The 14150-nt window shown below is 39.2% G+C and overlaps 1 protein-coding gene across 5 annotated transcripts in view; it reads left to right on the plus strand.

Moving 5' to 3' along the window:
- Nucleotides 1-5193: 5193 nt before the first annotated feature.
- The window catches only part of PTBP2 (polypyrimidine tract binding protein 2), a 90986-nt gene continuing 82029 nt past the window's right edge, over nucleotides 5194-14150 (plus strand). For 2 of the 5 annotated variants that reach the window (XM_006882426.1, XM_006882427.1), the window contains exons 1-2: nucleotides 5393-5447; nucleotides 7148-7178. In XM_006882426.1, coding sequence (XP_006882488.1) covers nucleotides 5440-5447; nucleotides 7148-7178 — 39 coding nt within the window. In that variant the 5' untranslated portion in view covers nucleotides 5393-5439. Of the gene's footprint in view, nucleotides 5472-7147; nucleotides 7179-14150 lie in introns of all 5 variants that reach the window. The other 3 variants (XM_006882429.1, XM_006882428.1, XM_006882425.1) reach the window with 3 other exon arrangements.

The raw sequence follows: 14150 nt of genomic DNA on the forward strand, positions 1-14150 counted from the left end.
TGTCTTTGGTGAAGTGTCTGTTCATATGCTGTGCCCGTTTTCAATTGGATTATTTACCTTTATCTTGTTGTGGTGCTCAAGTATTTTATAAATTCTGGATATAAGTCCCTTATCTGATATGTTACTACCAAATACTTTTTCCCAGTCGGTGGCTTTCCTTTTTACCTTGTTGGAGAAGTTTTTGGAGTTGCATAGGGATTTGATTCTTAGAAGATCCCATTCATCTACTTTATCTTCTCCTGGTTGTAGGTAATATCTTGTATTTTAAATAACAGTGAGAATATATGCTTTTATTTTTCAGTAACCAATTTGTTAATCTCTGTTACCTATTTGTTATCTATTTGTTTGCTTTGTTTGACTTTCAGAAACTCTTTATATAGCCCTTTGTTTAGAATGTTGTTAGGTCCCATTAAGTTAGTTCCATTCCAACTCAACCTTTTGTAGCCCTCTGTGCAACAAAAGGAAGCCCTACCCAACCCTGTGCCATCCCCACAATCTCCACTGAGTTTAAACCCACTGTTGCAGCCCCTGAGTTAATTCATTTCACTGAGGTCCTTCTTTTCGTGGTTTCCCTCCACTTTTTCAAGCATAATGTCGTTCTGCAAGAACTGGCCCTTCCTGACACAATGTTCACAGTATGTGAAATGAAATCTTACTATCCTTGTGATGAAGTTTCACTCTCCTTGCTTTTAAAGGATCTCTGCTGGCTTAGTGGTTACAAGCTGTTCAAACTGAAAGGCATATGGCTCAAATCCACCACGGGCTCTGTAGTAGAAGAATGGGTAATCTCCTCCCTGTGAGATTTACTGCTTCTGAAAACCTGCTGGAGGGTCACCCAAGGGTCGGCTCCAACTCAATGACAAACAACAACAGCGTGACCTATTTAAAGGTATTTATATAAGTAAAACACTATCTACTTGTTTCTATTCTTACTGTTTTTATAAGAGGAAAATGCAGCACAAAACATTAAATGTCTTGGGCTATAAGCAAAGAAAAGTGATTATGAAATCATAGTCATAGGAGCTAGGGATACTGTAGCTAATGTTAGATGGATCATACCTGAAAGCAGGGAATACCAGGGGAATGTACATCTGTATTTCATTGACTATGTAAAGGCGTTTGACTGTGTGGATCATAACAAACTGTGGCTGACTCTGAGAAGAATGAGAATCCCAGAACACTTGATTGTGCTAATGAGAAACCTATACTTCGGCCACGAGGCAGTTATCAGAACAGAGCAAGGAAACACTGCATGGTTCAAATTTGGGAAAATCATACGCCAGGGATGTGTCCTGTCTCCATACCTTTTCAATCCGTATGCAGAACAGATTATCCAAGAGGCTGGGCTCTGTGAGGAGAAATGTGGGGTCAAGATTGGTGGAAGATCTATCAACAATCTGTGTTATGCAGATGACACAATCCTGCTTGCTCAAACGGAGGAGGACCTGAAGCACTTGCTGCAGAGGGACAAGGACTGCAGCGTCCAATATGGACTGAGGCTCAATGTCAAGAAGACAAAGATTGTCACCACTGGGCCAACTGGCAGCATCAGGACGGATGGTGAAGAGATTGAGATTGTACACAGCTTTAGTTTGCTTGGCTCCACAGTCAACAGCCATAGGGCATATTTTATTAGAAGACGTATTGCAATGGGAAAGTCTGCTGTTAGGGACCGCTCCAAAGTACTGAAGAGCAATGGTGTCTCTCTGGAGACTAAGGTGCATCTGATACAGGCCCTGGTCTTTGCTATCACTTGTTATGCATCACAGAGTTGGACAATGACTAAGGAGGATAGAAGGAGAATTGATGCCTTTGAGCTGTGGTGCTGGGGAAGAATACTGAGGGTATGTTTGCTAGGAAACAAACAGATTCATCCTGGAAAGGGTTAAATCAGGTGGCTCCTTGGAGGCAAGGATTCTGAGGCTCCATCTAACATACTTTGGACATCATGCTCGGTAGGGTGGAGGGACAGAGCAGGAGGGGAAGGCCTTTTACGAGGTGAATTGATTCAGTGACTGGGGTAATCCGGATGGGTGTACCGGAGACAATGCGCTTGGCACAGGACAGAGCAGAGTTTAGGGCTGTTGTACATAGGGTCGCTATGAATCGCAAGGGACTCAACAGCACATAACAACAACAACAACAACAACAACAACAATCATAGGAGTGAAATAAGAAACTTTTGAACAAGATCCTACATCCTATTTTTATTGCAATGATATTAGACCTCAGTTTGGTTTAGCATACACTGAAATTTAGATTTTTATTATTGTTCACATAAGTGTAAATCTCTGCAAAAGGTCAGAGAATTTACCACTCAGAAGGGAAAGATCATTATACTGCAAAAAAGATAGGATATGAAAATAATACTGTACAAGTACTTGACTTTTTATTGCCTTATTTTATTGGGATTCCATAAACACTAATATAATCTTATTGTATATGATAAAAACTGGCCATCTGTTAATGGTGAGATTAATAATCTACCGCCTGGCTAACCCATAAAACCATACAAATTTAGATTTTGAAGGGTTTTAGAAATTTATGTTTGACATTTTTTGAGATTTACTCCACTAGATAGCAGCCAATCTAATTATGCTGAAGACATACTTAAACTTTGTGCAAATCTTTATATAAATTTCTATGACTATCTCAGCAGATTCATCCTGGAAAGGGTTAAACTGCCCGGCTCCTTGGAGGCAAGGATTCTGAGGCTCCCTCTAATGTACTTTGGAGTTGTAAGGAGCAACTGGTCCTTGGAGAGGGACATCATACTTGGTAAGGTGGAGGGACACCGCAGGAGGGGAAGGCCCTCTATGAGGTGGATTGATTCAGTGACTGGGGTAATCGGGATGGATGTATTGGAGATGGTGCAATTGGCACAGGACAGTGCAGAGTTTAGGGCTGTTGTACATAGCATCCCTATGAGTCCAAGCTACTCGACGGCATATAACAACAACAACAACAACATCTCAGGCTTTTAAAAATCCAAGAGCCAAATTTGTGCATTACTCCTTCTAAAGTTAGTAATAACAATAATAATTATTTTCCTAGGACTCTTTGAGTAGTTAATATAGTAAAGCCATTCAGCTAGGGAAGTGGTTTACTTGCATTAAGATATTTAGACTTCACAATCATCTAGGATGCAGGTTTTATTTTAACTCTACAGTGCGGGAAATAATTTCCTAGAGAGTTCAATGAACATACACGATCACACACAACTCCTAAATGAAAGCTCAGATGTGAATTCAGGTTTTAATCAACATGCCCTGGCGTTATTGCACTGTTCATAATTGTTTACATGTTATATTTTGTCCTTCAGTAGATGCCTTATTTCACCTATTTTAAATGTCATGACTTGGAAACAATCTTAAATTCTTTCTAGAAAATAATGGGATTAAATAAAAAAGTGTCTTGACTAGTATCTGCTTGTAACTTTGTTGTCCTTTAGGAGAAACAAAGGAAAATGTGAGATTTGTGAATATTATAATTTTTTTCTAGCACCTAAATACAGACTTCCTCTGATGGAATAATTTGGGTTTTCTAAGTTACAGTAGAACCAATGTTGATTGAATGAATGAGGGAAATGCGGAGAATTAAGTTCTAGTTCCTGCCCTTTAGGAGCTTATATATGCAATCATTGAGTGTGAAGACATGTATACTCCATAAATATGGGAGAAGTAATTGTTAATGGCGTTGATAATAGCTCCTCTATGGCTCACAAGTCAATTGTTAAGTTAAAGGGAAAGAAAGGCCTTGTAGAAAAGGGATCTTAATTTTTCCCCTCCTAAGCATTAAGAATCACTGAGGCAAATAATTTTTACATATTTAATTGATTTAACTGTGCAACCGACTATGTAGATCACAACAAACTGGCTAACTCTGAGAAGAATGGGAATCCCGGAACACTTGATTGTGCTTATGTGAGATCTATACTTAGACCAGGAGGTAGTCATCAGAACAGAGTAAAGGAACACTGCATGGTTCAAAATTGGGAAGAGTCTACGCCAGGGATGTGCCATATTTCTACACCTTTTCAATGTATATGCAGAACAGTTCATGCAGGAGACTGAGTTCTATGAGAAATGTGGCATAAGACTTAGAGGAAGACTCATCAATAATCTGCGTTATGCAAATGACAACTCTGCTTGCTAAAACTGAGGGGGACTTGAAGTACTTGCTGTAGAAGGTCAAGGACTGCAGCCTTCAATATGGATTGAAGCTCAACATCAAGAAAACAAAGATTCTCACCACTGGTGTTGGCAACATTATGAAAGACCGTGAAGAGATCAAGATGGTTAACAGCTTTAGTTTCCTTGGCTCCACAATCAACAGCCATAGGGCATATTTTATATTTCTATTTTTTATTCTTAGGGTTCAAAAGTGCTTCTGTGTGTATTAAGAATAAAGTGAAAGTAGGAGGGGAGGGAGAATTTGATCAAAGTCACACTCACTGAACAAATTCTTTAGGCGCCTTTCCCAACTTTAGTATATTAAAGGAGATTTAAAAAAAAATATGTTATTAAAGTTAAGAGCATGAGTCACATTGTGGAGTTCAGACTCAGCTACTCCTATCCCCACCTTACTTTTCAAGGCTCCAAATGGTAGACCTTTAGTTTAAGGAACACTTTCAGTAAAAAAAAAACAAAACAAAAAACCTTTGACAATCCCTGAACCTGTGTTCTTTTGTCGCAGATTATCGCGCACATCTGCTACAGGTGCACCTAATAAAGTGCACCTGAGGTGAGATGCAAACGTTCCTCCACTCAACATAGAAGGTACTGCAAGTGTCAAGGTTGGACGTTATTTTCCGTTTGATAAGATCGACTTGCTTCAGAAAGCATGGTTTTATTGAACAGTGGGTCTTATTGAAAAGTTTTTTTTTTTGTTTGATGGAAGAGATGGTATGAAAAGCACGGGAGTAAGGCTGTTTGGTTTCCCCCCCCTTCCCCTTTGCCTGCACTGTTCCAGGAACTGAAGTTGTAATTTGGTTTTAGGGGGAAAGTGTAGACTAGAGGGCACTTTCATTAAGTCCAGGGCAGAGGGTGTGGGGACCTGAAGGAGGTGTCCCATCCTCATCACTCAGATTGGACTACCAGCCATTCCCAGCGCAACATACAAAAGAAACCTTAGGCGCCATGCTTCGCAGCGGCAGGCCACGTCCCATTGGGCGGAGGGCGGAGGGACCCAGGCGCGCGGCGGCGGCGCAGAGGCGGCGGCGCCCACTCCCCCACGTCCCCGAGTCCCGCCGCTCGCCGCCTGCAGCCCGGCGCCCGCGCGCTCGGCTCTTTCCGCCGCCGCCGCCGCCGCGCGCTGCCCCGTGCGCTCTGGCACCTTCGGTAATTTCCGTCGGGCTCTGTCCGCCATTTTCTCGCCGCTTGTGTGTCTCACTGGCTGCGTGGCTCGGTTCTTGTGAGCGAAGCTTTGTCCGGTTCGGCAATGGACGGGTATGTAACCGGGTCAGCGAGGAGGTGTGTGTGAGAGAGGAGCTGGAGCTTCCTTCAGCCTGTTTAGGGGTCCCGCATAAACCCTCTGGCGGCCCCTCCCAGGGCTGGGCTGCCGTTACCCAACCCCCGCCCCATCGCACACACCCCTCCCTTTGCTTTCCCCGGCGGGCTCTGATCGAGAAAATGAGAAGAAAGCGGGTTATGCAGGCGGGGAAGGCTTTGGGGTGATGGCGGTGGGGACCACTCCAGAGAGGGAGAGGGTAACGGCTCGGCAGCGGGGGATGGGGTGGGAACCCCTGGACGTATGGCTGGTCCCTGCCCCCTCCAGGAGCCATTTCGATCCGTAACCTGGGACCCGAACCCGAGCCACTGCGGGAGTGTAAAGGGAGTGGTGGTCCGAGAGAGGCCTGCGTGGAGGTTCCTGAGGGCAGAGGAGCGAGGCCCCCATTGTGAAGCGGGTCATCCTCGGCCTCCCCGGCCGCCCTGACGGGGGAGATGCCGGTGGCGGGAGCTCCCGGGAAAGCAAAGTGGGAGCCGCTGGGGGGCGGGGAGGCCGCGCGGCGGCGGGAGGAAAGGGGAGGGCAGATGTCATACTCCTTTGTTTTCACTGGAGTCGGGAGTGGGGGCGGGAGGCAGGAAAAATGCCTTTTTTGTGGGGCCTCAGGACACTGAAGGCTTGGCAAGAGGGTCAGAAATTAAATCATCGAGAAAACGAAATGTTTGTGGTCGACATCAGTCACATGGGCAAAGGCCCACAGCCATGGCCGAAACAAGAGTCGATAGTCTACACAGGGCCATCGTTGCAGACACTTTGTCCAGTTTCTGGGGGAAGAAGCACAAAACGATTACACCCCCCCCCCAAAAAAAAAGGCCAAAAGCGTGCTGCATCTCTTAGAGCCCCAAAAGTGGAGATAGTTTGCTGAGTGAGGGGAGAACTAGGGGCAGAGGGAGAGTGTATGGACCACTGTCTGCTCCTAAACGCACCACATCTGAAGAGACTTGATCATTTAACCCATTGTTACAAAGGGCATTTAATTTAAGGGAGAAAAGCGAGCTGTAGTCACACTATTTGGGTGTTTTTAAACGCTTTAATCCCTACTGATGATACTTGAAGGTTTGTAAGTAAAATAGAAATTTATATTTTACTTTAGGTGTAGAGTTTGATGTATTTTAAGAGCTGAAGATCATTTGAAAGTTGTTAAAAGACTGAAAATTTAAGTAGTTTTGGGAGATTATTTTACATGGTGAAACAAATCCAGAGAAGATCATTGTGCCCCCAGATCAGCATGGAAATTGATAGCAAAACATATATTGGAATTAGTTTCCTGCTCCACCAGTATTTACTGAAAAGTTGTTTTAATTTTAAATTATTAATCTGAGTGTCTTGACCATGCAGAAGTGGCATACACCTTAACAGTGTTTGGGAATTTGCTGAATAAAGTATTGGGTAAAAATGTCTTAAGTTTGCTGATTTTTTTTTCCCCCCCCTTTTGAAAGCTACTTAAAACCAGGTTGAAAATAGTGCAGAGAAGTGTCATGGATCATCTGTTTTATTTTTTGGTGTTTTTTTGTTTTGTTTTGGTTTTTTTTTTTGTCTTTGTATTATGGATGTATGGAAGAGTTATAAACTAAAGATAAGCAACATAAATAAAAATCTATAAAAAATTTAATGACGTTGAAACTTTATTTTTTCATTACAGAATTGTCACTGAGGTTGCAGTTGGCGTGAAGGTAGGATGAGACTATGAAATAAACTTTGGATTGTTACCTCAGCTATTCTGTTAATGGAAGTTTTCAGTAAGGTTTTTAAAACTGTGCCATAGCTAGCAAAATTAAACTGTAAAATTCCCAGACGTCTGAGATAAATATTTTAAAGCAGATGAGAATGTTCAAGAAATTAAAAGTGTTTTTCAGGTGTGATGCCCTGTGACTAAAAAAATATTATCCCAAATTTCTTAAGGGAAACTGTGGTTCTGAATAAGTAAGTTAGTGGTTTTCTTTACATAATTTTATTGATCTTAAGATTTTAAGTTTTTTTACTACCTTATGAAAACAAAATCATTTTGCCAATCATAAGGCATATTAAAAATGGGTCATAAGACTGATCCTTAAAAATGGGAGGGGATAACCCCACCCCAGTGTAGGCAGTTAGCTTGAAATTATGGTCTTAGCTGATTTGTTTTTTGTTTAAAGAACTATATGACACCTTATCGACAGGACACCTTATCGTAGAGATCATTTAGAGTCCTTATCTCACTCATTTTTTTGGGTTGGCAAATGTCTTTGAATCCTTAGTTCTGGCACTTTGGCCTTAGATGTTTGCAGGCTTTAACTTGGTTGTATGATCCTTGGTATATCACACATTTTTGTTTGCATACTTGTTCACTTTGTTGGATCCTGTTAAAAATCTTTAATTTCTCAAGTCTGACACATGTTCTAAGACTCAGTCAAACTCACTACCATGGTGTTGGAACTAATTAATAGCTGACCCTCCAGTGGATTTTCTGAGGCTGTAAATTATAGGTGAGGAGGTTGCCTATCTTTTTCCTTCAGAACAGCAGATAGACTCTAACCCCTCTGCCTTTGGGTTGTGGCACAACTCCATATTTACAATGCCACCAGAGCTTAAAACTTCTAGTAGTCAAATAGTTGATGTATGTAGTAACATATTTTAAAAACAAAACACTAAATGTAGTGACCTAGAGAAGATGTACTAAAGACTGTGCTAAATATTTTTTTAAATTCTTAAAACTGTATTCATAGATCTGATATTCTTGAGAATATTTTTGGAGAGGGGCAATCTGTTTTTGAAAAGTGAATTTGAATAATATGATTGTAAAATACTAAGATGTTTTTAACATGTCCATACTAAATTATACAGTGTTGTTATGTACAGAACTGACCAGAAGACCCTTTAGTGGGTTTTCAGAGGCTTTGTATTCCCACAAGTGGAGATTGACCGTGTTTCTCCCGCAGGGCAGCTTGTGGATTTGAATCACATGCCTTTGGGTTGGCAGCACAACTCCTTGCCATTAACTCATCAGTGATAACTAATGTTTATTTTGTGGTTTGTAAATTTTAAGAGCTGTTCCAAAAATACTGAGAGTTTAATAATTACATTCTTGGATTGATATATAGCTGTAAGGATGCTACTGTGGATAATTTTAGAAATTACAAATTATGTATACTAGGGTGTACTGTTTATAGGAATACAATTAATTTATATGCGAGTGGTTTATAAAAATATTTTAAAGAAAATTTTGACCATAACTGAGATGATGAATAAGGTGGGAAACCTATACCAAGAAAAGATATTAGAGTAAGTTAGTCTTAGGAGAGTCTTTAGGAGCAAGGACTTTATAAGACATAAAATGACTGGAATAGCTCATGATTGTTAACCTATTAAAACAGGATGAGAAGATTTATCTTCTAGAGAGATGTGAGTAGGTGACACATGTATTTTTGATTGCACTGCATTCCTCTAGATTATTTCTCTGTCCTTTGCTGGCATCATTTCTCCTTGACTTCACCTGTCTTAAGTTTTCTAGATGTCCAAATAGATATCCAAATACACTTCTCCACTGAACTTTAAACGTGTCTAATCCAACTTTCTACTTGATGTATTTCCTTATTTAATTGCTTAACATTTGACCCAGTAGAATTCTTGAGTTCTCATTTTCCTGAATTTTTCTTCCTTCCATTTTTTCCTAAACAGTGACATTAGCAATCATCTAAGCTACTCAAGTTACTCCTAATTTCTCTCCCTGAGTTTTCTCAGCAGGACATTTGACTTTATAGTAAAAAAATCTGCTTTCGATGTCTTCCCCCCCCCCTATTGTTTGTCAGTTGCCTATATTGGTTTTTCCATAGTTTTTTCCTGCATACTTTTATGGTTTTTAAATTTTTTTTTAATTTGGTATTGAGGCTAATGCCATTAACTTGGTAGATGTTTTGTAGGTTATATGATTATCTTTAAGTATTTTGTCCAGTGTCTCATTTCCAAATATTTAGAGGTTTCCATATATCTTTGTTCAGTAGCAAGTGTTTCAGTTTGTCCTTACTCCAAGCTAGGTGGTCTCATCTGTGTAGTGCAGGTTGTTGATGAGTATCCCTACCATCCTGATACCATATTCCTTTTCATAGAATACAGCTTCTCAAATGATTTATTCAGCATGCAGATTGAATAGGTACAGGAAAAGGATACAACTCCCCACACACTCCTTTTTAATTTTAAACCATAGAGTGTTCCTTGCTCTGTTCATATAACAGCTTCTTGGTCTTAGAAGTTTTGTAGGAGCATAAGTAGATGTTCTGGGATTCCCATTTTTCTCAGTGTTAACCATAGTTTATTATGATATACACTGCTTGCTGTAGAAAGTGAAAGACTGTAGCCTTCAGTATAGATTACATCTCAACCTCTTGATGACAAAAATTCTTACCCACTGGGTCAGTAAGCTATGTTGTGATAGATGGAGAAAATATTGAAATAGTCACCGATTCTATCTTGTTGGGATCCGCAATCAGCATCCTTGGCACTAGCAGTCAGGAAACCAAAAGACACGGAGCAGAGAGAAAGTCTGCTGTCAGGGACCTATCCAAAGTATTGAAGAACAATGTCTTTTTAAAGAATAAGGTTTGCCTGATTCAGACTGTAGTCTTTTCTAGCACTAGCTATGCATCTGAGATTTGCACAAAGAATTAAGGATGACAGAAAAATTGATACCTTTGAGTTGTGGTGTTGGAGAACACTGAATATTCCTTGGGTTCCCAAAAGAACAAACAAATATGTCTTGGAGAAAGTGTGGCCAAACTATTCTTTGAAGGCAAGGATAGTGAAGCTTTGTCTCACATACTTAGGGCATGTTGTTAGGAGGGGCTATTCTTGGAAAGGTACATCATGCTTAGAAAGGTGGAAAGTCAGCAGAAGAGAGGAAGACCCTCAAACATGGATTGATAGAGTGATGGCTGTGGAGGATTTGACTATGTCAGAGGTGATGAGGATGGGACAGGGTAAGACAGAGTTTAGATCTGTTGTTCATAAGGTCACTGGGTCACATTCAACGGCACGTGACAACAACAACATAAATCTTTTTGTTGTTTATTGTTAATATAGTTCCATTCTGGCCTAAGAATATATTTTTTGAAATTGAATCCCTGTAAAGCTACTAGAGATTGTTGAATAGCCAAAATATGCTGGACCTCCTTTGATAAGACACTTTTTCTGCTTTTAGTGGTTATGTATACATGCTATTTATTATTGTAATTAGGTCACATTTATTAGTAGAGCTGTTCTAGTCTTACTTACCCTATCCTTGCTGATTTTCTGTCCTTCAGTCTATCAGTTATTAGGGAAAGGATAATTACGTCTTACCTGTACAGGTGAATTTGTTTCTCCTTACAGGTCTGTCAGGAGTTCTGGTTGGTAAGGACTTACACTGCTATTCCAAAGGCAGGGTATTGAACCCACCAGCCGCTCAGGGAGAGAAAGATAAACAGTTTCCTGCTGTGTAATTTATAGTGTCTGAAAATTTGCTGGAGGGTCAGCCATGAGTTAATTTCCACTTGGACAGCAATGAGATTGAGGGGGTATATAATTTTGGCATTAGGAGTTTTGAAGTATTTTACCCCATAGGATTTTCAAGGCTGTAAATCTAATGTGTATAAATGTTCAGAATTAGTGTACACTCTTGATGAATTGCCATCTCCTTATCAATGTCTTCGCTTTATATTTACTTTTTCTAATAGTACTAAGTACTTAAAGCCTTTTAATGTTTGCACAATAAAACATTTTTTACTCTTACGATCTTTATATCTGAAATATGTTTGTTGTGGGGAGCATAAAGTTTTTAGGGTTTTTTTCAAAAATCCAGTTTTATAACCTATTTCTTGGATTCTTAAGGCTATTTACATTTGATGTTTTATGTGGTTTATTTTAAATCTACTTAGTCCTTTTCTGTTTGTGCATTTTGTTCTTCCTTGTTACTCCTTTCTTTTGGATTTCTTTCCTTTCTATTTTATATATTCTGTTAGTTGATTAGCTGTAACTTTTCTTATTGTAGTAGGTACTTTAGCGTTCATACCATCCATTTTTACTCATCAGTCTTAATCTTGCCTCAAGTGTGGATATTATAATAAAACCAGCCCACGGCCATCCATTAGATTCCACGTCATAGCAACCCATAAGGACAATGTAGAACTTGTCCCATAAGAGTTTTCATTGTTTAGGAAGTAGACCGTTCTTTGTTCTCCTATAAACAGGTTTAATATATACTTTTATTCTTTTATGTATTTATCATTAAACATGTAAACCTCTGACTTTTAGATTAGCTGCTGAATGCCTTAACCATATGCTACCAGAGCTACTTCAATATTATAATCCACTATCACTGAGCTGATTCTGATTCATGGCAGTACCTTGCTGAGTTTCCAAGACTGTTTCAATTGTGTAGGAAGAGGTTGGCTCAGGGTAGGGCAGGGTTTAGAGCTGTTATACATAGGTTAACAATAAGTTTCAGGCAACTTGGTGGCACATAACAACAACAAGATTCCCAAAGCTTGTAAGATAGAGAGCTTCATCATCCTTGCCCACAAAGAGCACCCTGATTGCCCTCTCTCCAAGACATTTGTTGTTTTGGCAGTCTATGAGTAATTAGTACTCTTCCAAAACCACAACTCACAGGTGTGTATTCTTCTTACGTCATACTTAGTCATTGTTCAACTTTCAGATGCATAGCCAGTAATTGGAAAAACCATGGATTGGATTAGTTGCACCATAGTCTTTAAACTGACATTGTTGCTCTTCAGCACCTTGGAGAGGTCCCTGACAGTAGCTATTCCCAGTGCATATGTATTTTGATTTCTTGACTGCAGGGAACAAGCATGATGAGTATGGATTCAAGTAAGATGAAATCATTGGCAACTTCCATTTTTTTCCCTGTTATAGTGCATCCTGATCTTCTTCCTTTATTACCATTAGTACTTGATTATATGCTACTTCCCTGAATGAGATTCCATGTCAGCCAGTTCTTTTCAGTACAGTGACTCTGTGTCTCTTGGTATTCCTGGGTCGTTCAAGATTTTGCCCAAACATCCTTTAGTATTGCATCTTCAGGTTTGAATTTGTTCTTCCAACTTGAGAAATGCCTAGTAAGTTCTTCTCTTATTTTCTGACACAAGCTCTTTGCACCTTTTGTTAAAATATTTTGGTTTGTCTTCTTGAATTAACTATTGTTTAGGCAGTGGTGTTTTAAAAAGAATCATGTATTTTTTGAAGCTTTTGGTTATTAAAAGGAATTTTGATATTTTGTGTATACCAACGTTTTGGTCAGTTACATGTACTTCTCATAATTCCTGTTCTGTTTATGACTTTTGGAGTAGAAGTTGTATCATTTAACTTAAATTTAATAGTATTTTTGGTGTTTTTTTCCCCCCTTAAGATTGCTTACTCTCAGTGTTTTACATAGTATATGGTTCTTGGAAGTTTTGGTTTTCACATTGGAAGTTTAATTTTTATGTTCAGTGTGTGGTATAGATTTAACTTTTCCCCTTACGAATAACTAATTGTGTATTCATAAAGTGACCATTTCATCCTTTTTCACTGTTTTTTAGTGTCTTCTGGAAGGGACCCTGATGGTATAGCCAATTAAGATTCAAATGATGATTAACATCCAACTGCCAAAGAAAGATGAGGCTGTTTACAACCGTAATGATTTACAAAATGCTTTGTAAACGCTGTGAGAGCTTTGGTGGCCTTATCGGCAAGTAGTTTTTCACTACTCAGCCAAAGGTTGTTACACATCTTTGGTGGTTCAGGTGCATCAGTGGTTTTACGGAGGAAAGTAGGGCAGTTTCCTCCTATGCAGTTACAGCATCTGAAAACCCATTGGAGGGTCAGCTATGAGTTGGTTCTGATTAGATTCTCTGCTGTAGAGTCACTGAATTAAAATCAACTTGATGACGAATTTGATTTGGTTGTTTGGTTTCATTGTATGTTTTGGCACCAGTACTACACTGTCTTAATTTACGATTGCATCAAAAGAAGCCTTGGCATCTTGTTGAATTTTGTTCATTAAAATTATTTAAAGTTTCTTTTTTAATTGAGTTTATTACCAAGTTCTATTACTCCTTTTTGAGTTTTTTTTATTTAATCAGATTTGTAAGTTAATTGTGAATCATTACATTTGTATATTTACTAAAATGAAAGTGTTTGCTTGAGCTAAAAAGGTAGATCGCCATATTTCTTTGAAGAATTTCCCCTTTATTCTTTGGTGTTTTCTGATTATAAAAAGATATCCTTAGTACAGTTAGGCAAATAAGAACTAATCACCAGTAATTCCATAGCCAAAGTCAGTCATCATAATTGGTACATGCCACTTTTCTTCCATGTTTGTTGAAGCATTTTAAATAGCTTCTATGTAAGAAAATTTCCAATCCTTTGGAAGGAACATTGAGAGATGAATGGTGCTAATAGTGTTCTTTATTGTCTTCCTACTAGAGGTTTTTATAGCGATTTTCAGATTATATCATCCCTAAATACAGGGCAAAAAAAGAAACTTTTTCTGTAGGACAGCGCTAATGCTGTTAATTTATTTAATAAAATAATTTCTACTCGAGTTGCTACAATCAAGGATGCTTTAGGCAGAATGTTAAATGATCCAGCAGGTATCAAAAGAAGATGGAAGGAATATACTGAGTCATCGTACC

The sequence above is a fragment of the Elephantulus edwardii genome, unplaced genomic scaffold (genome assembly GCF_000299155.1).
Source record: "Elephantulus edwardii isolate Elephantulus edwardi_28Jun2011 unplaced genomic scaffold, EleEdw1.0 scaffold00020, whole genome shotgun sequence".
In the NCBI taxonomy this organism is placed as follows: Eukaryota; Metazoa; Chordata; class Mammalia; order Macroscelidea; family Macroscelididae; genus Elephantulus; species Elephantulus edwardii.